This window comes from Clupea harengus, chromosome 4 (genome assembly GCF_900700415.2).
Source record: "Clupea harengus chromosome 4, Ch_v2.0.2, whole genome shotgun sequence".
Lineage (NCBI taxonomy): Eukaryota > Metazoa > Chordata > Actinopteri > Clupeiformes > Clupeidae > Clupea > Clupea harengus.
Genome location: NC_045155.1, coordinates 7,951,478 through 7,976,883, shown reverse-complemented (window position 1 = coordinate 7,976,883; position 25,406 = coordinate 7,951,478). Strand labels below are relative to the sequence as shown.

Here is a 25,406-nt window from a genome sequence, read left to right as displayed (position 1 = left end):
TTGTACTGTGGTTAATTATTTATCCAACTCTGACAGCTAGCTGATATTCATAGTAGGTAGCTTATGTGTTGCAAGAGAAGAACATGAAAAAAGGGATGTTTCAAAACCATTTGAAGTGATAGTTTACGACGTTAGTTGATGATGCAAAGCATAATAATAGCATAATCTAAAACATAAACATATCGCATTAAACTCCGGAGACATGAATATAAGCTTAAACGATGTATAATCTAGCAGAAGCGTAGTTTCTCCCCCCCGCCTACACAGGATGTCATGCACCGTAAGTAAAACAAATAATAAATCATAATATCCTCCCACGTCAGTCTATATTGACAGGTGTCTACCTTTCACCAAAATAGACCTTAATCCGTCGGCGTTAAGACCCGGTACTCCGGAGACACCCCGCAGTGTGTAGGGCATGGGCACCATTCACTTCCTCTTTCAGCTCGGTTTCTTTCTCTTCTGTGATCATGGCTGCGCTCAAACACACCAGCCATGTTTGCTAATTTGAGACCCAAAGGTTAGCGAATACCTGTTCACTATTTACATCGCCTGCACCATCTTCAACCATATATTTCTTCAGTCGGAGTGTCAGAGGCTTCAGTGCCTTTGATATCCAAGGATAACAAGGTTAGGCAGATTAAATTTCATTTTTGCAGGAGAAGTTTTGAGTGTCTGTGTGTGTGTATGCGTGTGAAGGATGCTGCTTCAGAAATTCCCCTCAGTGCATCGGGAAAACAATGTGAATTTATCAACAAAAGAAGAGCATCCCATAAGATAAACACAACAAACATCAATTTGATGTGACGTAAAGATAGATATATCGTGTCATCAAATAAAATATAACTTTCTGACAGTCTGGTTTAAGATGAAACGCGTGATGTAAAGGTTAGATACGCGAGAGCTGCACATTAGCTAGCTTGATTATCTGTACGTTTAACTTCTTTAATTATTTAAATAACCTTGGATTTGACGTTATCTAACGAAGGCTCGCATAATTAAGCGTCTCGTGTGTGTTTGTTTATTATTGTTAATCATCACAATATTTCTTACGTTATTCTATTTCATGTGTGTGACATTTCTGGTTGAACTATACTGTTTCCGAGTGCATTTTAAGATAACAAACCAGTAATGCTAACCGCGGTGTTGCTAAATAGGCCCAGTTGGAAATGACGTTATTAAATGAGCATTAACGTTAGCTCGCTAATCTGTCGGATTGGAAGTAATGTTATTTATTGAAATATTTATCTCAGCATTTTTGATAGTGTGTGAGCGTTTCCCATGTAAGTAAACAAACCTTTTTCATTTCTCAAGTCACAGTTTTTCCTCGGGACCCCCGTTTGTATATAGCCTGATAGCTAGAAGAGGCTTTTTTGTTTTCTTATTGTCGACCGTTTGTAGCTAACGTTAGCTACGATAAATGGTTCCAGTGCTAGCGCCATAGCTAGCTAATCTTTTTCATTGGAATAAGTTGGTGAGCAAGTTTTCATGAACGGACAGATTAAGAAATACGTCCGTATTGTCCAGTGTTATTTATTGCTGACTGCAAGTCCTCTTATTCGTTGGGACTGAAGGGACATAGTCTGCCAAAGCTAGGCGGAGTGTTTTTGGTGTATATTGGCTGTTATCTTCACTGGATGTTGGCTATCCCGTCTTACAAGGAGATGGTTAGGCAGGGAACTCGCGTAAAGCTGAGCGCATGGTCACATGTATTGGTTAGCATGTTTGCTAACCATTTTGTTTCTTTCTTTTTGGCAGGTAGCTCGCAAATGTTAATAATAAGGCGATGGTGATTTTGTAACTTAAAGTCCAAACCACTGTATATTTTATATGTAGACATTACCAGTTGCTTAACTGGAGGTTTAGAAATTACAGCAAATGTTTACGCCTGAGACCTGCTCACTTTCCTGGCTATAGCTAGCGGGATGTGTTGTTTTTGCGGTTGGGTTAGCTAAAGTGCTAATGATGTATCAAGCCGTAACACGGACGGAAATCAACCTAGGCAATGATGTATTAATCTTTGTTTATCTGAACATCGTGTACGATCATTATTATTTTACTCCAGTTTCCGATGGTTCACAGCACAATTACAGTTCTCATAAATAAGAGCATCGCCTGTTTGGCTGTGTGGTCAGCTGCAGGAGATCTTGTGTCCATTATAAACACGATAGGGCATCCCACCCGCGTTATCTGCGACATTTTAGGGAAGAGTTGTGGGAGTGAAATGTTTGTGATGTCGGCCACAGCGTGTCATCATAATCCAGCATTCCATGCGCACTCTTGCTATCTTCTGTTTGCAATTACTTGTATGTCCAGTAATTGCCGTTTTATGGTCTTGTGATTCTATTTCTGTTATGCAAGAGTTATGTTACTGCGATCTTTGTTTTAAAGAGGGAACAGTGTTGTTTGGAGGTTAGTCAAGGTACTTAAGACCTCACTCTTATCAATACATTTTTGTCATCATTGGGCATGTTAGGTTTTGTTTCTTGATTCGTACTACGCGTGGCGTTAGTAAGAAAGAGGAAAATAAAATATTGAATTGCATATCGACATGCAGAAGTGAAGAGGGATTTGTTTTAATAAGTGGAATTTGAGTGAATAATATATCGACCATCTAAATGTGCATCATCTGACTGCAACATGGATGCTGTTCAGTGTGTTCTTATGTTGCTTTTTGTTTTCTTCAGATGGAAGCAAATAATCATTTTAACTATGGCCCACACTCGTCTGTGTCTGCAAACTCAGGACTGAAGCTTTCCTCAGGGGATTCTCTCTATACTAATGGGTCCTCCATGAACTTCCCCCAGCAAGGGAAAAGTGAGTAGTGGCAGTGTCCATCAGCAGTTTGTACTGTTTGTTTGTGTGTAGTTATTGCATTTTGGGTATTTCTCATCAGATTTGCTCATGGAAAATTTAGCACAGTAGTGTAGTTGTGAGAATTTAGTCTCCTTTTTAAAATATAATTAACTGAACTCCTTTTCTGTTCTGTTCTCTCCTCTCCTCTCTGTTTAACCCTTTGTAAACCTCCATACAGATATAAACGGCGACATGAATGTGAATGGCATCACTACTGCAATTGGGACCAGCCAAACTGGCCCCCACCCTCCCTCGTCATCGTACCCACACATGACCAACCACCACCACCAAGGCAGCATGGCCTATGACTACCTGTGGGGCCAGACCCAGTACAGCCCGGCCATGTCGTCTGGGCCCACACACGCCATGCACCAGAAGCAGGGCTCCCCTGGGGTCTTGCAGCAGAACCAGCACCACTTCCAGAGCCACGGACAGTATCAGGTCAATGGGGCCATGGGTACCTCCCACCAGACCCCTGTTGGTGCTGCGCCTAACGTTAGCCTGGGGGCTGGCCAGTACTGGAACAGGCCAAACCCAACACAGCAACAGGGAGGTGCATCCATGGCAATGGGCTACAACTCCCATAGTGTGTATGGAGGCTACCAGAGCCAGGTGCACCCAGGCTTGTCACCAGCCCAGCACCACCAGCAATCACCTATGACGCACCAAGGGCCTCCCACACACCACCATCCTCACCATCCACACCCCCACCACCCCCATGCCCACCACCACCCGCAGCAGCAGCAGCACTATGGCATGGTGCCCAACGGGATGCCGTACTACCAGCACCAGCCTCAGCATCCACCCCAGCACCCACCACTGCCTTCACCTCAACCCCAGCATCCGGCCCAGCATCAGTCCTTACCTTCGCCCCAACCCCAACACCCGGCCCAGCATCAGTCCTTACCTTCGCCCCAACCCCAACACCCACCCACGCACCAACAGCTGGCCTCACCTCAGCCACAACACCCACCCCAGCATCAGACCTTACCCTCACCTCAGCACCAAACCCTTCCCTCTCCCCAGCACCCACCCCAGCACCAGCCTCTCTCATCTCCCCAGCCCCAGCACGCCCCTCAGCCACAGTCTCAAATGATGCCCCCCACGTCCCAGAACTTCACCCCTCCCAGGGGGAGCCCTCAGCACCACCACATTGGCCGTGGCGCCACAGGCAGCCCCCTCCCCATGCAGGTACCCATGATGTCACCCTCGGCGATACCTGATGGTGGATCCCCGCAGAGCCGGGACAGCCCTCTGGGAAGCAGTTTGCCACTGCCCTCAGTCATGCAAGGTGAAAACTGGACATTGTATTACACTATTTTCTTAAGTAGGATCCTCATTAATTGTTGTAATAGATATATTGAGACCTGCGGTTGGCTTTAAAGTGGTGAAAATGTGGGTTGTGAACATATAATTAGGTTGTGGGCAGGTATCTTGGATATGCTTTTAATCAATCCCATACATACTTCATGATCCTGAAACATTAGGCCATACAAAAACTCCACAGTAGCCTAAATGGGAAGTCAGAATTTTTACTAGTACATTATAGTAAATTAATATAGTTTATTTTCCAAAAATGTGTATTTGCTATAAGGGTACAATTTAAAACCTCATTGCTTCAGTGGAAAAGTGATCACTCCTGCAATCAAATGTGTTTTCTAGTGTGCAGGCGTCTCATGCTAGAGAGGTAAATTACAGACCTAATCCGACAGGATGATAATCTCCTCTGTGTTTGGGGTCATCCATGGTTAATTTTTTTTCTTCCCCCTGTGCCTCCCAAGGGCGCCTCGGTGACGCATATAAAGAGGTGGACAAAGGCTACAATGGGGTGGAGCGCTCATCTGTTGCCCAGCGGCTTCCCAAAGCTGATGGATATCCCACCAGGCCCTCAGCCCACCTCTTAGTGCCCACCAGTGACTACTGCCAGCGCGTGCCCCACGGGGGGATGGACGTGGAGCCACTTCACAAGCAGCGCCATGATATGGGAGGACCCATGAGGGAGGCCATGCACCCGGCTATGTCTGCGCCTCCTCCACTTTTGTCTACACCTCCGCGTCAGGCTTCATCAGGGCCTCCCGTAGTGTCTGTGCATCACATGACCGCCTCGGAACCCCCATCCTCGTCGGCCGCCTCCGCGTCTGCACCTCCTCAGGTCGGGGCAAAGACGCCTCATGGGAGCCCTGTGTCTGCTCCTGCCCCCATGCTCTCCTCTCCTCCACTAATGGTCCAAGGGTTGAGGCCCATGCCTGGTGCCATGTCGCCTTCCTCCCTGGGAGGGGGTCCGCCAGAGCTGATGCCCACAGCCTCGTCAATGTCAGGTCCTCCCCCTCTGATGGGCCACGGCTCAAGGACGGCCCCAGTTCCTGCTCCTCCTCCCGCAGTGACCTCGCCCTCTCAAGTTGTGTCCACGTCACACCCGTCTGCTCCAGCCACGTCAGCACCTCCTCTATGGACAAGTGCACCTCCTGTGTCAGCCTTCTTGCACTCTCAGATGGCCTACGTACCTCCTCAGATGGTCCAAGCCCCCAAACTTCAGGAGACGTCAAAGCCTCACTCCCCTGTGTCTTCACCCTCAAAGGTGGCCCAAACCCATACAACAGGAGAGCTTTCCCCGGTTTCTGCACCTCCTGTGGTGGCTCCAGCTCTTCCCTCGGGGGTGTCTGCAGCCTCTTCGTCTCCCCCAGAGGCCCCTGCTTCATCTCCGTTATCCTCATCACCTCAGAAGGCCCGTGCTCCTTCATCCTCGATGTTGTCGTCGTCTCAGACGGCTACGTCTCTTCCCGACGCTGTTTCCGGGCGAGCTCCTGCTGCTGGAGCACTCGTCACGGTGCCTCCCGCCACGACTCCCGTCTCGACACCGCCTCCCGCGGTCGCTGCTCCCCACCGCGCCGCCTCTGTGCCTCCTGCGGCGGCCTCCTCTCCCCCTGCGGTGAGTGCCGCCCCTCAGGCAGCCTCTGTGTCTCTTCCCACTTTCGGTGCACCTCCACCCGGAGCTGCTGCACCTCCCAAAGCGGTCTCGGCGCTCCCTCCCGTTTCTGCACCGACTCAGGCAGTCACTGCTCCTCCCGGGGGCTCCATGCCGCCTCTTCCACCTCCTCAACCTGTCTCTGGACTGCCTGCTGTTTCCACGACCCCTCAGGCTGGGTCTGCTCCGAGTGTCTCGGTGCCGCCTCCGGCCTCTGAGGCCGCCTCCTCTCCTCCTCAGGCTGCTGGGCAAGCCTCACAAGGGTCAGACCAGCAGGACTCCAGTGACGCTGGTACAGACTTCTCTCACAAAGCTGCCAGCAAAAAAGAGGTCCGTGATCCTCAATTTGAAAAAGACGTCGCTGTCAACAACTCGTCAAAATCGGACCCCACCCAGGCTCCACACTCCAGGAAGTCTCCTGCAGGCCCCAGCGATGTCAGTACTGGGATGTCGGGCCACAAAGCCAATAGCCCAGCTAGGAACCTTTGGCCTGAGACAGGAAAGTCCCCTGCACCTGTTAAAGACCAGGACACCCCGAGGAAGACCGCTTCATTTGATGACACACTTGATGAGTCTCTGGACTGCTCCTCCATGGCTGAGTTGACCCACATTGAAAGCTCTCGGGCTGAGGATACCAGCATCATGGAGGGCACCTTTGACGACTCGATGGCCGATACCTCCTACACGGACGAGCCCTCCATGTTTACAGAGGACTCTGCCACAGAGGACTCCAGGCAGGTGACTGCTGATGACACCCAGGATAACAGCGACTTGTCTCAGGTTGATGAAACCATGGACAGCTGCCTGAGCACCAGGGAGTCTGGCACAGAGGATGACAGTTCTCAGCTGAAGGACTCAGTGAGTGATGACTCACAGAATGATCTCTCTCAGATGGCAGCGGACGACCACGACCTCTCGAAACCGCCCGGTAAAGGTGAGTGCCTAAATGAACCGGGAAGGGTTGGTTGTGCACATCTCGCGTGGTGATTTGTGACAGATGGTGGGTGGGGAGGTGGATGGATGTAGGGTGTCTTTGTTATTGTTGTTGTTGTTGTTGTTGTGGGTGGTCTGGCTGTATTTTTGTTGTTGTTGTTTGTTTCTTTGTATAATGATTTATCTCCAGTTTGTGGCTGACAAATGTGTTAGTATTGATGGAGGCATTTTATTTTTCATTGTGGACACATTGGGTTGTACATGCAGCCCAGTCTGTCAGTGGCCAAAATGTCAGAGGCTATAAAGCTCCAGTAAACGTTGCCGCCAGTTGGTGTTGGCCTTTAGACCACTCAACATCTTTAGCGTCTGAAGCTACATCATCTCCTCAGCCATTGATTACTTTAGTCTGTTGTTTAATTCCTTGTTTATTCCTTATATTTCCAGCACCGTCAGATTTAGGTTAGATGTATAAGAATGATCATGTTTAGGCTTAAAATTGAGAAGGTTGAAAACTGTCTTCACACACGCTGACACGCTGTCCACTTCCAGGCCCTGATGAGAGCGAGGACGAGGAGAGTAAGGAGAAGGATGTGGACGATGGGCGTGATGCTCCAGATTGTGCTGGCGTTCCCGCTGCTGCTGCGGTCAAGGCTGGCACGGCTGGCACCCCAGTGAGCGCTGATGAGGGCTGGCAGGAAACGGTAGCGGCGGCGGCGACAGACCCCAGCCCTGCAGAGCAAGCGGCCAAACCGCTGCCCCTGTCCACCTCAGCTGTCACCGTGGCAACAACACCCCCTCCACAGAAGCCTGCTGCAAAGAGGGCCAGAGCCCAAGCCACTGCAAAGCAGGGTAATGGCACTGTCCTCTCTCACTGTGACGCTGTTGACTGTTGACCGGTGTTTTGCCTTCATTTGTTCATTTGCATGTTGCATCATGGATGTTCACACGCTTTTTTGCTCTAGTCATCATGTTCAGAGATTACATGTGGTTTAGAGAGCTAAGTGGTTTTTAGGCTAGCTCAGCACGCAACCCAGACCATTCAGTATAGCTCAGAAATGCACATCAATAGGTGGGTTCCATCGCAATTTTGCGCAAAATAGAAGTATTTTTTTTAAACACTCAATGGAAACAGACCATTTGCAATTGTGTTATGTTATGCAATTAAAGCTGTGTTTTCTCCTCTCGTGAGGGTTATTCGAGTTAAACATGGCGACGGATCTCCAAGATCTGATAAGTGTTGGCACCTGAATTTCGATTGCGTCCATCAATAGCTCTGGTAGTGATTAATCGAAGGCAACAAGGGCATGTGATGTACGCAGTATTGATCGGCAAACCCCTTATACTTGGCAGTGGCCAAGTATCAGAAATGTCTGGGAGGTCATTTTCCGCAGTGGTTTTTATAAAGATTAGTATGTTGTTTTTGCTTGCTATCTAGATTTAAGTTATTTATCTCCAACCCGCTGGAGGAAGAATTCTCTCATCAGACCATACGAAACACACCGTGTTTTTGAATGTGTAGTGACATGTGACTCACTTAAAGCAATATTTCATAAATGTAAAAAAAAAATTGAAATGGAAACAACAACATCAAAATTGTTTCCATAACTTTTTTGCAATAAAAAAAAAAAAGTGCATTAAGCAGGTTAATGGAAACCTGTTTATTGATTAGTCTCCATCAATGACATCTCCTTTCTCTTGCATGGTTGGAATGATAAAAAACATTAATTAATAGATACTTTATGTTAAGGTGTCATTGTGAAACTGTTTGAAGTGGCCTCGTAATTATTCTTGTCCGCTGCTAATTCCCAGGTACTCAAGCTTCCCGGGCCGCTCAAAAGAAGACTCCTGCAAAGGCCCCAAAAGAAGAGAAGGAGAAGCGGAAGAGGAAGAAGAACGAGGATAAAGAACCTCCCGGAACAAGGAAGAAACGCAAGCTCTCCAAAGACGATGCATCTGACTCAGCCATTGCAGACACCATACTCGCTGTAAGCACTGCTGGCGCTGGTAAAACCGCTGCTGACCAGAGCCTGGTGACCAGTCAGACCACTCCGGCCAAGCCCAAGAAGATCAGGAAGCCCAAGGGGGCTGCACCGGCTGCTGGCACCGGAGCGACAACCTCTCCTAAGACTGAGGGAGACCACAGCCTGGAGTCTGGTCAGACTCCGCCAGCCAAGCCCAAGAAGATCAGGAAACCCAGACAGCCGAAGGTGAAGGATGGAGCTGCAAAACCAACCAAAGCAGCCAAAACACCCAAGGCAGCCAAAACAGCCAAGGCAGCCAAGGCAGAGCCAAAGGAGACCCCTAAAGCTGATCAAGACAACGAAGATGAAGATGAGGGCTCCACAACAGGTACAGTCTGTTTGACAGATTGATAACTTCGGGACTTTAATTTGTTGCCGCCTCTGTATCAACATGCATAATTCAGTGTTTCTGTTTGTGTACTGTTATGCACCAGTTCTTATTTCTGCCTTACAGGAGAAACTCAAAAGAGGAGAATTGCCACAGAGGAGCAGGTTCACTTCCCTCTTCTGCATGGGTAAGTGACATGGGTGTTTGAAATATGAGTGCTTGAGGGAGACCCCCTCCCCGTCTCTCAAACACTGGTGTTCCTGCCCTACCTATTGCTGTTTTGATTCCCGTGGACTCGCGCTTGCCTTGGTGCTGATCTCAGCGCTTTCTCCCGGAGGCTTGGCCCGTCACTCTGCTGAATTAAGTGCTGTGGAGCTCCACTGCGGATGGCACCGTGATCTGTGAGATGCTGACTGGCGATCTTCCCCTCTGCCTGTGTGTGTGTGTGTGTGTGTGTGTGGTGTATCCGTATCCCAGGTGGAAGAGGGAGGTGCGTGTCAAGAAGCATGAAGACCGGCTGAAGGGAGAGACCTGGTACTACAGTCCTTGTGGGAGGAGGATGAAGCAATTCCCTGAAATCATCAAGGTATCACTTTGTGTTTTCTAGCATTTCTCCCTCCTCAGTAATCACAAATTAAAACTATGTCAGTCATTTTCATTGACATTTCATTTTATCATTGAAAACAATCAAGTTCAGTTTTGCTCAGAGCTTGTTGATTAAAACCAATATATCAGCCAAAATAGTTTTTCTACTAGTGGCAATGGCGGCAGGGGTGTCTTTTTGCCTAACATTGAATGGTTCTCTCTCCTGCAGTACCTGCGGAGGCATGAGTGTGGGGCTGTGACCAGAGAGCACTTCAGCTTCAGCCCACGCATGCCTGTGGGAGACTTCTATGAGGAACGCGAAAGCCCAGAGGTCAGTGAGGCCATGCTGGACTTTGTTTCTTACAGTTTTGTTGAGTAGGGCATGTTTGGTGTTGTTGTTTGGCTTTGCTTGTCAAGAAGACAACATATGAGGTTGGGTCCCTAACATGAAATACTTTTGCATCATGCATACAGCTCCCTGAAATGTACAAGACTAGTTTAGGGGCCCCTCACAGTTAAAGCCAGTTTAGCTTTTGACCTGTTTGTTTGATCCACTCTGTCGTCCTGCAGGGAATGAAGTGGTTCCTACTTGCCAATGAAGAAGTGCCCTCCATTATCATGGCCATCACTGGCAGGCGTGGTCGCCCACCCAACCCAGACAAGGAGAAACCCCGTGCCCGGGTCAGGCGGCCCAAGGGCACCCCTGGTCGCCGGCCTGGCAGACCACCCAAGACCAACGCGGTGGATCTGCTGAGCAAAGTGGACGCCAGGATGCTGAAGAGACTGCAAGCGAAGGGTGAGGAGCAGGGGGGGATGTTCACAGATTAAAAGTGTTCTATGCTTAACAGCAACAACACACTGTGGTTGTACTCCCATGTGTTATAGCCATTGGGTTTCTTTGTTGCAGGCAGCCCAGGTCAGACCAAAACTTAAATGAACACAAAAATCAATCCAAATGCTTTAACCAACACTGAATTCAAGCAGCGTTAGGCAGTTTTGGTCTAAAACTAGTGAGCTACCTACCTAAAAAACATGCGAAAAACACCACCAACAGCCCAGTTGGAACTAATAAAAGCTTGCTTACATGCTTACTGGCATTTTTGCTGATGTTGTTGGTGTTATGGTCAGTGTGCTGAGAAGGCTTTCCTTATATTTTCACGGGGTGTTCAGGGTATTGGCAAATATCTTGGAAATTAGTTACATTCTGAAGTTCATTTTTTGGATTTACATGAAGTATTGAAGACGAATATCGACGATACTTTTTACATTTTTTTATTTAAAGATTTTTAAGTTTACTAAGAATACATTTGTCCAATTTTAGAAGTACTTACTGATGAGGACAAGGAGAAAATGGGCAAGATCAAGAAGAAAATGAAGAGAAAGGTACAGTTGACCTGCATATTCTCTCACGTTTGCCTAGCCTGCATCTATGCTAGTAATTCTTAACCTGTCTATGTCTATATTTTAGGCGAGACTCAAGCGCAAGGAAGATACCAAGAACAAGATTATCAGACAGGAGAAGCGAAAAGCTAAGGTATGGACCAGATTTTTTGTTTATGGAGGGACAAATCTGATCAAGCTTTTGTCTCTTGAGATATAGGATGGAGATTGACAAAATCAACATTATGGCAAAACCTTCACTTTTCAGCTTCATACATCTAAACCGCAATGGTGGTCTCGTTTACCTTATTTCTTTGCTTTGAGACCTTTTAGGAAACATTTTACTACTGCTACTACTTTTTTTAACTTTACTGTGTATAGCCGCCAGTATAGCTGTGAAACCATACTTCTTCAGTGAGCCCTAAATGTTAACAGAGTTGCAGCAGAGTCCGCACTGAGTAATATGCTCTCTCTTAATCCCAGCTGGAGAAAGCCAAGGAGGCCAATGACCAGCAACAAGACGAGGGGAAACCAGCCCAGCCCGGGCAGCCCCAGTCCCAGGTCCCCTCTGACCAGCAGACCCCTCAGCCCGCCACGGAACCCAAGAAGCCCGGACGCAAGAAGCGCGTGCAGACGCCCGAGGAGATGGAGAAAGCCGGGCAGGTGAAGAGGGTGGCGGGGGCACGGAGCCAGGCCAAGGCGCTGGCCAAAGCCCAGGCCGAGGCAGAGGCCAAGGCCCAGGCAGCACTGACGGCCAAGAAGCAGGCGGAAAGGCGGGCGCAGGCCCAGAGGCGGCTGGAGGAGAGGAAGAAGCAGCAGCAGATCCTGGAGGAAATGAAAAAGCCCACCGAGGACATGTGCATCAACGACCACCAGGTGAGGGCGCTACACCACAACTCGCTCTCGCATGACAGCATCTGGCTGGAGGTGTAGAGTTTCTGCCAGGGTAGAGACACTGGAATGCTTGTGTACCATAATGCATAAATGTCAAACACTGTATAGTTTGTATGACCGGATACTAGTGCATGCTTGTTACAGAAAACTGTTGCTGGGATATATGGATAAGATACTATAAATGTTTCACACAGTTACACCACCTCTCTCTGTTTAGCCTGTTGTTTAGTACCCATACATACTACTACACACACACACACACACACACACACACACACACACACACACACACAAAAAGACACTTACTACTAATGAACCAGATGTTGCACATGCCTTCTACATCCATGCCGGTATTGCTGACATAATGGTGCTACCACTTTTTCTTTAACTGATGAGCATGAATAAACTGTCTCTGATGGACATTTGTAGGGCATAGTTTTCCCTCTTCCTTGCTGGAGATGTCCTCATTCTTGTCTCCCGTTCCCTTCCCGGTGGGCAGCCTCTCCCCGAGCTGTCTCGCATCCCTGGAGTGGTGCTGTCGGGCCGGGCCTTCTCCCATTGCCTGGAGGTGGTGGAGTTCCTGCACAGCTACGGGAAAGTGCTGGGCTTGCAGATCCCCAAGGACGTGCCCAGCCTCAGCACCCTGCAGGAGGGGCTCCTGGGCGTGGGGGAGAGCCAGAACGAGGTCATGGACCTGCTCATCAAGTTGGTGGAGGCTGCGCTGCATGACCCAGGCCTGCCGTCCTATTATCAGGTAGGATCTCCTGTTGAGAACTCCCTGAAAAATATGACTTTTTCAAAAAAAAAAATTTTTACTACATACATTTTATGACTGTTCCACTTGTTTTAAGGTGAAATCGCTTTTTGGTGTGCCCTAGCACCTTTGTAGATTCAACTCCAAATCACAGCTGTAAATCCTTCCTGATTATCACTTGTAAATGATGACATTGTTTTGTCTAACTCTCATTGTTTTGTCTTGCTCTCTGTCTCTGTAGTCGGTGAAGATCCTGGGAGAGAAGCTGGTGGATCTCGAGCTGAGCCACAGGACCGTGTCCGAGTGTCTGCGTATCTTTCTGGAATCCCACGGCTTCGAGGTGGACGTGTGCAACACCCTCCGCACCAAGACCTTCCAGGCTCTCAAACCAGATGTGAAGGCCTCCATCCTGGCTTTCCTGGTGGAGGAGCTGAACGCCAGCAACACAGTTACCAGGTCAGGATTCGGGTCTCTCCCAGCATTAGTCAGTTAGGTTCGTTTTAGGTTAGCGTTTTCATCTTGTGAGGTTTGATTTGAAGGATCTGAGTATACCGGATACTGAGGTTTACATGATTTTATTCATGACTTACAAATGGCATTTCTGCACTCTGATTTTACAGGGATATTGACAACACACTGGAGAATATGTCTACCTACAGGAAAAACAAATGGATCATTGAGGGCAAACTGCGCAAGTAAGTTTCAAAACATGAGCCCCTGGTCTGGCCTCTGAGTGTGTGTGTTTGTTTCTGAGGATCACTTGTGATCCATCTTTGTATTGTCTCAGAAGGTTTTAATGTGTTTTATGATGAATGGCCTTCTCTCTGTGTGCAAGTTTGTCTGTTTTCACCTGAAAGCTCCTACAGTCGATGCAGCCTGAGTGAATGAATGAGTGTGTGTGTGTGTGGGGGGGGGGGGTCTTTCCCCCATTGTTATATTGACCCCACAGTATGTTTGGGTGTGTGATCCCATTGAGTGTTTGTGCATGAGCTGGCTTGCCTATGTAAGATTGGTCCTTTGATGTTCGTAGTCTGTTAATTGTTTAGGGTCCTCCGATTGACGTCATGGCCAGCAAGGTTATTAGAGTAGCTTCCATGTGCAGAATATAGTTGTGATGTAAGCACATATGTACTGTAGGTGGTCCTATGCGTGTCAACTTGTGTATGTGTACAGGACATGTGAAACTGATGATGTGAGTAGCCTTTTAACGGTGTGTGTGTGTGTGTGTCAGATTGAAAGCGGCGTTGGTGCGCCGGACAGGACGCTCTGAGGAGGAGCTGTGCCTGGAGGACCGGAGGAGGAGCACACGAGCGGGGATGGCTGAGGAGGAGAGCCTGGAGGAGACCACCATGCTGGACAGGAGCAGCCGGCGCGGACGAGGAGTGCGAGAGGAGCCCAAACTCACTGAGGTACGACGGGGTCACGGGGAGGAGAACCAGGGGCAAGCAGGCATAGGGAGAGGGAGAAGAAGAGCAGGGGGGTAATTTAGGCATGTGGTCCATAAGATTGTCTTGAACAGCAACTTACAATTTAGAGGGCATACATTGCTAGCACCAGTTTCTAGCATTCTAAAAGGTTGGCTACGGAAAAGTACCACCTAGATGAGGTCTTGTTTTAAAACTTTTTTTTGCTTTTGCTTCTTTGAAATGATGTGGTGTTTTAATTCAAATAAGATGGGTTTCATTTTCCCAAACATACCTATAACCTTTAGCCAAAAGATTGCTCAGCCCCTTTTATATGGGCCCCTGACTGTGAGCTGGAATGTTTATGTGGAATTAGTGAAGCAGTGGCGTGTTGAGTGTGACGGGATGCTGATCACTCCTCTGTGTGCTCTTACCCACAGGCTGAAAGCCCAACCAACGCCAGCATCCCAGAACTGGAGAGACAGATAGATAAGCTAGCCAAGGTAAGAAACAGTGATGTTCCCACATGAACCGGTCACCATCAGGAGAGTGTGCCACGTTAAACATAAAGCATTCATTCATTTACCTTAATGGATTTTTCATCAGATAGTCCATCACTTCACTCTTTTTCTCTATCACCCCTCCAGCGTCAGGTGTTTTTCCGTAAGAAGCTGCAGCAGGCCTCTCACTCCCTGCGGGCGGTGTCCCTGGGCCAGGACCGCTACCGGCGCCGGTACTGGTTAATGCCACACATGGGGGCTATACTGGTGGAGGGACCAGAGGAGGTCTTGGGTATGTCAAACACTGTCATGGCGGCGTCCTTGATTATGTATTACAATAAACGATACTGTTAGACATGTTTTTACTGGTCACCATCCCCTTTTGTGTAGTTCATTTTTTGTCTAATCTCTTTGTAGCTTTGTAAGGACTTCTTGTGTATAGATTTGTGGAATATATATATATATATATATTCCTGAATGGCACTTGTTTTTGCCTCAATGTAGACTCCGGTGATATCCTGTTGACGGATGAGCCCATGGTCTATCCGAAGAAGGAGGTGAAGGTGGAGGTGGAGGTCAAATCTGAGGAGCCTCTCTCACCCATCAACCCCGCAGCCACTGCGGCCACCCCACGCTCCTGCTCCCCCCGCGCCTCCGGCAGCAGCGGCGGGGGCGGACCCCTCACAGAAGTGGATCCTCTCCCCGGTGAGGCATCCCTCATGAGCAGCAGCAGCCCGCGGGGCCGAGGCCGTCCGCGCAATATCAAGCCAGAGGTGGAGCTCCACCTGCGCACCGCCAAGAATCGCAGGCGACGCCGCAGCAGCAAGTCGGGCGGCGAGGAGCCCTCAGGAGACGCGACGGCCAAGCTGGGCACGCAGGACCTCACCCAGGCCGCGTTCACCGCTTGGCTCAACCAGGCCCAGGTCGATGGCGCCCAGGACCCAGCCACCGCCGCAGCCGTCCTGGCAGCGGTAGCTGCAGGAGGCAAGGCCCCAGAAGACGGCAGCCTGTCGGAGGAAGCCATAAAGGAGCTGGCAGAGAAGCAGGCGCAGTGGTTCCACCTGCTGCCCAAGAAGCCCTGCGACGCCTCAGGTCTGTCTGAGCCCGGCCTACCCTCTCCCAATGCCATCTCGTCCTTGAAGGAGTCACCCACCTCCCCGATAAAGGGCGCTCCCCCCAGCACCCCCTCTCTACAGGCTGCTCTCACCGCCCTCACACAGGTCAGCCCTGCTCTAAGTATTATACCATCATTACATCAGATGTAACCTGCAACGGCAAAACTCGGTTTTGAGAGACAGGCGATTGAAGTCTGAACATTGATGAAAACCCACTTGTCGATTTTTGCATAAAGTTGTTGACTAGTATAGACTAGGCGCTTCTCAGATGATAACAGATAACCTAAAATCTGAAGGAAATTTTAGTTTTTAAGCAGAGGCAGTGAAAATTAAAACCAACACGTTAGCAAATATCACCCACTGTCAGAGTGGGTTGATCCCAATGACCATATTTGGTTGTAAACAAACCCATGTCATCCTATTTTATTGAATGTTCATTTTGAAATACGAGTACATTACATTTTGTTATCCAATAAAACAACATTTAATAGAGTTTGTTCAATGTATGCAATTTTAAGCTGCTGTCAGGGAGATGCAGAAGAAAGACGCTGATTGAACTGAAGTATAGATGTGGTTCTCTCTATAAACCAGATTTTGCTCTATTTTGACAATTGTACATGCTTCTTAGTTATGGACCTTTGAATGGAAACTGACCAGGACAGGCAAAAGTAAAATGCACATATGGGGCGACAGTGGTACGGGGGTAGAGAAGTCGTTTAGTAATCAGAAGGTTGCTAGTTCGATTCCCTGTCGAAGCGTCCTTAAGCAAGACACTGAACCCCTAATTGCTCCTGATGTGCAGTGTGCCATCAGTTTAAAATGTGTATACATCCTTGTAAGTCGCTTTGGATAAAAGCGTCTGCTAAATGACTAAATGTAAATGTGCACAAATAATGTATTTATTTATTAAGATAATTTCGTCAAATATAATCTGGAGAATTGGCTGCCTGAAAAAGTTTAATTTTTGGGTCATTATGCTGGGTTTTGCCGTGGTGGGTCACATATTATGTATCACATCTACATGTAATCAATCACATGTATATAAACTGTCTTGAGTGTCTCACACTTTCTCTCTTCTGTCTTGTAGACTCCGTTACAGATTCCCATACAGCCTGGAGCCCTGCCTCCAGGTGTGGCTACGCTTCTCCCACTGTTGCCAGGTTCTGTCCCCGTCCCCCCAGCATGCTCCACACCAGTGCAGAAGCCAACCAGGCGGAGGAGGAGAGGCAGCAGTCCAGCCCGCCGGCCGTACTCCCGCCCAAGTACGGGAAAGCGCCGTGGCAGACCCCCCTCCACGCTCTTCCAGGAGATCGAGCAGAAGTACCTCACTCAGCTCGTGGTCAAACCAATCCCTAAAGGTCGGTTTCCACCTGTTCTCTACCAACTCCAGAGTCCTATTCCAGTCTTTTTGGCTGCTGGTATACTAGTATGAACAACTGTTTGTGTGAATAGGAATGAACATGTTTATTTCTGTAAAGTATACTATCTAATCAGTGGCTGCAGTTACTTTCCATGGCTTCTGGCAAGTTGAGCTGAATCAGCTGATGTTAATAACGTGTGTGTCTGTGTCACTACAGAGATGGTTCGAGGCTGGTGGTGGGTGAAGCAGCCAGAGGAGCTTACTGCCATCCTGCAGGCCCTACATCCTCGTGGTGTCCGGGAGAAGGTGCTGCACAAACACCTCACCAAACACCTGGAGTTCCTGTCTGAGGTCTGCTCAAGGCCCAGCAGTGGTAAGAACAATCCCCTTCCCTTACCTTTCTTATGTCCCTTCTTCCTCAATTCCTTGGAAATATTTTCACCTATTTGTATCAAAAGAGATATTTTAATATGCGTCAAGAACTAATACTGTGCCTCCAATTTTGTTACCATATCATAATTATTTGTATCTTTGTGAAAAGCCAGAGTAACTATAATTTGTAGTGTTTGTTGATATCCTTTGATGAGACTGTGCAACCTCACATCAAACCTTTAGCATGTCTTTAATTCTCTCCGCCTCTTTTCCCCATTCCTCTCAGACCCTGTCTTCAAGCGTGAGCTGGAAAAGGGCAGTTCCGTGCTGGACATTCTGACTAAGCCCTGGCCTGAGATGCACAAATGCTTGCAGGCTGACATCAACGCCCTCCAGTGGGTGGAGGACCTGGAGCAGCGCGTGCTGGCAGCAGACCTCCACCTCAAGGTGAGAGAGGCTTCTCCAGGAGAGGGCAGTCTAGCACAGGGGTACACAAAGTGTAAACGTTCGGACACAGTGATTGCACTCCACATCATTCAGCATTAAACATGACCGTATGGTGTTTTAACAAAAATACAAAAATAAGGTTCTGTAAAAGTATTTGGATTTCTCTAGAAGTCAGACTGTCTCTTGGTCTGTCAGTTTATCCATCAGGTCAAGTTTATAATAACTGAAATAATAATTATTAAATCAAGCTAATACCAGGGATGGGCCATGATTTATTTAAATAATGAAAAAAATCCGACATTTTGTAAACAAATGTATGTTCTCCCCATAGAAATAAGAAGTTGTTCAGTGATGGAGGTGGGATGAATGTTGAATAATAGTCGGATAGTATTCAAATAGTTCCCAGTGGATATCAAAAAGTATTTTTGCTTGAAATGCCCATCCCTAGTAAATACATGGTTTGATTAAGTTGATCTGATAACCAAACTATATACATTCACATCTTTTTCACTGGAGAGTAAATAATGCAAAGGCAAACTCGGGCACTTGTGATGTTCCCCGTCTTCTGTAATTCATGGGTGCACTTCTGGTGCGTGACCAGAGGGTGATGCTGTTTAGCTTGTTGGTGCAGCTTGCCCTGCAGCACCCATACACATCATCACATTTCCACCATTTATATTCCAAAGATGGCTCCCCAGAGTGGAAAGAGCAACACAGAGGGTAACACGGAGGAGCCTGTGGCAGGATTTCAGGTACAGTATGCGGGAAACTGGAACCAGGGAAGGAAGGCTTTGAACCAACATGGCTGATTTCACCAGTCTCTAACAAGGGTTGACTGCAAGCACCCCTTTCTAAATCCTCTTCTCAGCATTAAATTGTGTAAAGTAGGAATTAACAATAAATTAACACTGCCTTGTTGGAAGAGTCTTCCTCTCCAGTCACCTCCAAACCCTTCCCTCGCCTCTCCCCTCATCTCTGTGCATTTCCACTCCTCTAGCTGTCCTGTGTAGTGGTCAATCCTTTCCTAGACTAAAACCGACTCAAGGCATGTTAAACTGGACAAGGCTTCTGTGATGTCCATGGCAAAAGTCCCTGTACATAGTCCATTTCTTTGAATCTTAAACTTACACATAAGTTTGTAGGACACAGTATTAGTGTCAAGTATGATGATGATTGAATTTTAATACAGCCTTGGACAACACTTAATCCTTATCTAGGCCCATGGGGACTTCTAACCTCTAATGCTAGGTTTAATATATTAAGCTTGATTAATTTCCCCTTTAACTGATGGTGTTTAGAAACTGTTTTGCATAAGGTGGATACTCGTGTTGCAGTCCGTGTTTGCTAATTGTGGGGAAATCTGTATGTTCTGTAAGGCATGTCAAATTGTATTATCTGTAATAATACAATGAGCTATTAATACACTATTATCTTGTACATATCGGCAGTACCTACAGGTACTTGTCTATCCTTAGACCTTGTGTTTCTGTTTTCCTCATAGGGTCAGGCAGATGAATTCTTGAATAATCTCTTCCTCTCTCACTGCCTCCCTCAGGCGTACACAGTCCCGGAGCCAGACTCCACCCGTGAGGACCTGGAGTTTTACGAGCACGAGGTGGACCCACGGGATGACTGGATCGTCAGGACAAAGCGGGAATGGTCTGATCTGCTGCGCGTGCCCAACAACCCAGTGGATCTGGCCGTCCATAGACTGGCCAACCTGGAGCGCAACATCGAGCGCCGCTACCTGAAGGAGCCGCTGTGGAATCTGGCCGAGGTGATGCGCCTGGCCCCCCTCACCCCACCCCCAGGGGAGGAGGTTCCCATGGACGTGGTCAGGTGAGTGGGATATCTGGTGTGCATGGATGTAATAAATTTGAGAGCATCACTCTGGTCTGGTCATTATTTATGAAGTTGGACTCCATGATCATATTCCACGCAAGCCAATAGATTTTCATAATGAGAGGTAAATGATTGAATCTATTAAACTCCCTTGTGGCTTCTTCCTAGCCCGTTCCCCTGGATCATAGCTTTTGGGGGCTCGCCCGGGTGCACTCAAACCAAAATGCATAGTCCCGAGACAACTGTATAACTATAACTGATATTCCATACAAGCTCAGTGACACTCTACATTCCCCAGCCAACATGTCTCTCTCTCTTTCTTTTTGACTCCTCATCACCTCCCTAATGCAGTTTGGAGATGGAGATCACCCCAAGGCTGAGGACATGGCGACAGGGCCTTGACCGCTGCCGTAGTGCTGCCCAGCTCTCGCTGTGTGTGCTTCAGCTGGAGAGGGCCATTGCCTGGGAGAAATCAGTCGTCAAAGTGGTAGGGGAATAATTGAAGAGAAACATAACACATCCAGTTGAGGTGATCTTTTCAATGTGTCATTTCTCTCCACGCGTCTTAACTGTGTGTCTGTTGTCTCTGTGTACCATCTCAGACGTGTCAGGTGTGTCATAAGGGGGATAATGACGAGTACCTGCTGCTCTGTGACGGTTGTGACCGTGGCTGTCACATGTTCTGCCTCAGACCCAAGGTTACAGATGTGCCCGATGGAGACTGGTTCTGCCCCATATGCGTCTCCAAGGTAAACCCCACCACCAGAACTGGCATTGCTCTCCCCCTTTAATTGCTTGTAGGCGATTGATTGGATTGTGATTGAATTGAGTCCAGAATGAGCTTCCTCCATGCATGAATGTGTTTAATGTGTGACTCCGACTAACTCCCTGTCTCTCTCTAGATGGACGAGGGCGGGATGCGGCCTCAACGCTCCGCGAGGCAGCGGGCTCGCCGGCGTAAGCGCCGTTTGGGCGCCTACGGACCCGAGAGCTCCGAGGAGGAGGAAAGCCCGCGCCGGTTGGCGGGCATGAGCACGCGGCAAAAGGATGGTCCCTCCTCGTCGGCCAGCAGCACAAACGGCACCTCGGGCATCTCACCCAGCAAGCGCCGGCGCATGACCACACGCAACCAGCCCGACCTCACCTACTGCGAGTGAGTACAACTCCAGGATGAGGCCGCCTACACACACAATTAACAGGTTTTCCCCAGTAATGCTTGGGCCACCAGTGAAGTTAACCCTGTGGTTCGTTTTATGTGATTGTAGTCTGATTGTAAGCTTTGACTTTCCTGACCTTCAGGATCATTCTGATGGAGATGGAGGCACACGCAGACGCCTGGCCCTTCCAGGAGCCAGTGAACCCGCGACTGGTGCCTGGTTATCGCCGCATCATCAAGAACCCAATGGACTTCCTGACCATGAGGGAGAGACTGCTACAGGGAGGGTAAGGGACCGTGCCCGCATGTGTGTTTGTGTACGTGACTGTATGCGCTCAGCTTATTGGCCTACAGTATGCCTTGTTGCCCGGCATGTTGTGTTATAAGTGAGGGCATGGAAGAGATGGTTATGTATACCTCCCGGATACTAAGATGACCGCAAATGATCGTGTAGGACCTATTCCAGTCAGATGCTGTCTGGGCTTTCTGTTCCTCGGTAAAGACCAGTCTACACTGCTCCCTTCTGTCCTCAGGTACTGCAGTGTGGAGGAGTTTGCTGCTGATGCCCATCTGGTGTTCAACAACTGTGAGCTCTTCAACGAGGACACTTCAGATGTGGGCAAAGCCGGACACGCCATGAGACTCTTCTTCGAGAGCCGCTGGTCAGAGTTCTACCAGACCAAGGACAAAGAAAAGGATAAATGAGATCTCGGGATTGGATTTATCCTGGGCAGGGCCTCGTTTTCACCCTTCCCACATGTTGATGTCGCCTACATTTCCCAAACTTCCTCCAAGACTGCTACTGGAGCTTCCGCCCAGACCCTTGTATACATATATGTACAGATATATCTACAGTTGTTCATTATTATTTTTTGTTTTTGTCTTCATTATGTTTGCTTTCCCTCTATCATCACTGTTCTCAAGCATGGGATATTTTATGGCCGGCAAAACAAAGTCTAAAGTGGAAGACATCCACCATGAGAGGAATATTTCCATTTGTTTATTTTTTTTTCCTTTACCCGTACTCATAACGTCCCATTCACCACATGTTCCCCTCACATCGACACATACAGGCACTCACACAAACACACACACACACACACACACACACACACACACACACACACACACACACACACACACACACACACCCCCCCACCCCACCCCTCCCTCCTCACTCACAGGGTCTGGCCTTGAACCAGAGGACCGGTTCGTTTCTGGCCTCCCCCCTGCCGGCTCTGTGATTCCGTTGGATCATCTCTCCAACTTGACTCCGTGGACAGGACCCTCTGGTTCATGCCCTCCCCTGGACCAGCGACCAGCGAGCAGATGAGAAAGTGGCCTCCTGCTACACAGTGTCACACAGAGCACCTTCCATGCCCTGTCACATGACGTGGTCTCCGCAACTAGAGGCCATTTTGTTTTGTACCCCCCTCAGTATATTTTATTATTATATATTCTATATACATATAAAGATAGCTGGGATTATTTAATAGCAATAGCTCGTAGTGACTCTGTACAGACCACACCGTAGAGATGTATAGGTGATTTCATGAAATGGCCAGTAAAAGTGATTTTTAAAAGGAACATTTATCCTTTAAAACTATATATCCTGGATCATGCGTACCTGTAATGCACCCCTCCCACCCCTTCCTCCACCCCTCCCTCCCCCGCTTGTTGTAGAGTGCTGTTTATCCTCAACTGGAGGTGTTGACCTACTTCTATTCCTCCCGCCGCCTGAAGCTTTTCCTCCCTCCTCGTAGCTGATAAACACCTTCCTACTTTTCTGTTTTCGAAGCAAATCATAGTCTTTGTGGCAATGGCCATCACATCAGCAGCAAGCGTGTGACCACGTGTTAGAGGATCTTGATGAGCAGCACTGAAGCAAAAATGGTTGTAATTTTTCACCCTGCGAGCTTGTGTAGCAGCTCCTATGCCCAGCTAACCCCCCCACCTCAGCCCAAACCCCCTCTTAAGCTTTTGCCAGTTCGTTCAATAGTCTGTCATAAAAAGAAATAGACTGATTCAATGTTGGTTAAAAAAAAAAGAAAGGTTATGTGTATATACATTTGGAATACAGAAAGTATAATTATGTGTTAGCGTTATTCGTCCTTCATTGGAAGTGTTTGGTTTTTAATTATGACAGTCGCAGTGTACTTGCTGCTTAGTTCTCAGTAAATAAGTCCAGAACTGTTTTAAAGTTTGCTCTCTCTCTCTCACTTTAACTCTCCAGGGCCGTCATAGACGAAAACAGCCTAAAAAATAAACCTCATTAGTCGTACAACTCTGGTAAAAATTGGCTTTGAAAGTAAATCGTAACCAGACCGCACTTGTTCAGATGCATGCACTGGGAACAACTGAATAGTTGTACGTTTCTTCCACAGTGCTCGGACAAAGCTGCATCTGGCTATGTTGGATCTGGTCTACGTTACCAGTCTGTGGCAAAGGCTGCAAATCTCATTTATGTCACAAAACGTTGCATAGACCACTTGAAGTGTAATGGGACATGGCCCAAAGGCTATATGAATAACGAAAGGAAAAAGGCTGATCACAACTAAAAGGTAAATGTGATGTTCTGAGAGAGTGCGCCAGTCACTTTCTGGTTTTGCTTTTGTGTTCTTAACTCTGGTAACACTCGACGCCCTGGCACTGAAGTCACTGAATTTCCCGTGGGATCATGACAAACAGGACTCCAAATAACACAAAACTGGCTTTTATTTAAATGTAGTTTCTTACACTGAACTCCACCTGATCAATAGGAAAGTGCATATATGCCGTATGTGTTCCTTGCAACATGAAAGGGACTTTTTTTTTTCTACAAAAACGAAGAAAAAACTAATAAAAAAAACAACCAAAATGTGGTGTTTAGTGAATTTTTAATAATGTACAGTTTTTGTGACTTTAAATTTGTTCCTTTCTATATTTTTAGGACCAATATATCGTTTTTAAGAGGAGGCATTAAATGATCATGTTGTTTCGAGGTGATGTAACACGTGCATCTGTAGAATGTACTGTAAGCTGAATTAAAACCACATCTAGTAGAGAGAACTCCTGTCTGCCGCGTGCTTTGTGTTTGTTGAACTGAGATTTGTTTGTTTCACTCAACATAGAAATGGTGGTAGATTATATACTAAAGAGCCTACCAACCCATCAATAAACCAACAATCTGACACAGTCTAACAACCAAATGGATTTTTTTCCCTTAGCATTTTCTTCTCTTAGAATTTTTGATCCCCATAATAGCCAGCCTGACACCAACATCCAGAAAATGGGGAATCTTGCTCAGAATCCTGTAGGGTCACCGGTGCGAGCTGAGGCGCCCGCGATTACGCTGCTCCTGCTCTTTCCACTCCCCTCACTGGGGGCTCTCTGAAGTGGCGGTGGGCTTTGTCATGCCCCCAGTCTCCCTGTAGCTCCCTGTCTGCTGCACATGGTGATGGGCTGCCCTGCTGTCTGCCCCAGCTGGGGCTCCTCGCACTTGGGGAGGGTCAGGAAGATTATCCCCTCCCTCTTTTAGACCTGCCCATCTTTCCTCATTGGCTCACCCTTTTTTCTCTATCTGCACAGAAACACGTTGTAGGTGCTCAGGAGGTTTTCCTTAAAGGCCTGTTTATGTAATCTCTATAAGTTCTGTTGTCTGACAGAGTGACAGGGAGGCTATTTGTGTTGTATGCTGTTTATGTCCCTTCCCCATTGTATCCATTGTTGGGTTGTTTGTGGTCGGTTTCTCATTCCCTTTGTCTCATCCTCTCACCTTCAGTCTCTCTTTTATCTCTCGGCTCGTTTTCGCCTCAGTATCCCTGACCTGGCACTTTGCGCTCTGTATTTTGTGCTGCCGATGGCGGGGGATCTGGAGCAGAGGTTGAGCCCGGTTCTGCCGTTGTCAGCACTCCGACGTGGGGGGTGCAGCGTTCAGAAAACTCCCCACGCCAGCGGGTTTCCATACAGCCAGGCCCTCCCCACAGAGGGTGGGGAGTTTCGGGGGGGCTTACCTTCACAAAAGGGGGGATCACAGGCCCAGCGCTGCACAGGGCGGGGATGTAATCCAGCCCATTATGGAGTGTGCTTATGGACCCCCTAACCAGTTCGTTCTGGACCTGGCCAGGGCGGGCGGTGTTCAAGCCCTATGGTGTATAGATTGGTGCATACATGGCCCTGTTTCACCGCTCACCTGTTTCCACACACACACACACACACACATACACACTCTTGCAGACACTTCAGTGTATTTCCATTTTCCTGTGATGCAGTGGAGATCATTACGATAATATTGTTTGATCTGAGGCTCCTTTACGTTCACCCTCTAAACTGAGACCCCCTCCTCTCACATCCCTTTGTCCATCTCAATAGGTGGATAATTGCAGTGATGTCCTGGCAATACCACTGAAAACCATTCACTTCATTGTGATAGCTGTTTCAACCTAGATACTTGGTAAACAGAATTAAAACACATAAAAGTAACACACTAAGCTTTTCTTCATCAACGTAGTCTTGT

At 47.9% G+C, this 25,406-nt stretch overlaps 1 protein-coding gene across 1 annotated transcript; it reads left to right on the top strand.

Moving 5' to 3' along the window:
• The first annotated feature begins 418 nt into the window (after nucleotides 1–418).
• Nucleotides 419–23,959, top strand: baz2a (bromodomain adjacent to zinc finger domain, 2A). Its single transcript, XM_012834976.3, has 30 exons — nucleotides 419–630; nucleotides 2,688–2,817; nucleotides 3,035–4,147; nucleotides 4,638–6,755; nucleotides 7,304–7,603; nucleotides 8,564–9,103; nucleotides 9,230–9,290; nucleotides 9,581–9,689; nucleotides 9,918–10,019; nucleotides 10,259–10,484; nucleotides 11,010–11,071; nucleotides 11,157–11,222; nucleotides 11,552–11,944; nucleotides 12,462–12,716; nucleotides 12,958–13,172; nucleotides 13,337–13,411; nucleotides 13,948–14,125; nucleotides 14,560–14,622; nucleotides 14,767–14,911; nucleotides 15,124–15,839; nucleotides 16,822–17,092; nucleotides 17,312–17,467; nucleotides 17,753–17,913; nucleotides 18,600–18,665; nucleotides 19,469–19,752; nucleotides 20,107–20,242; nucleotides 20,358–20,504; nucleotides 20,658–20,908; nucleotides 21,055–21,198; nucleotides 21,445–23,959. Exons 2-30 carry the CDS (start codon nucleotides 2,688–2,690, stop codon nucleotides 21,614–21,616), a joined length of 8,655 nt encoding a protein of 2,884 aa, XP_012690430.2. The 5' UTR covers nucleotides 419–630; the 3' UTR covers nucleotides 21,617–23,959.
• The last annotated feature ends 1,447 nt before the right edge of the window (nucleotides 23,960–25,406 follow it).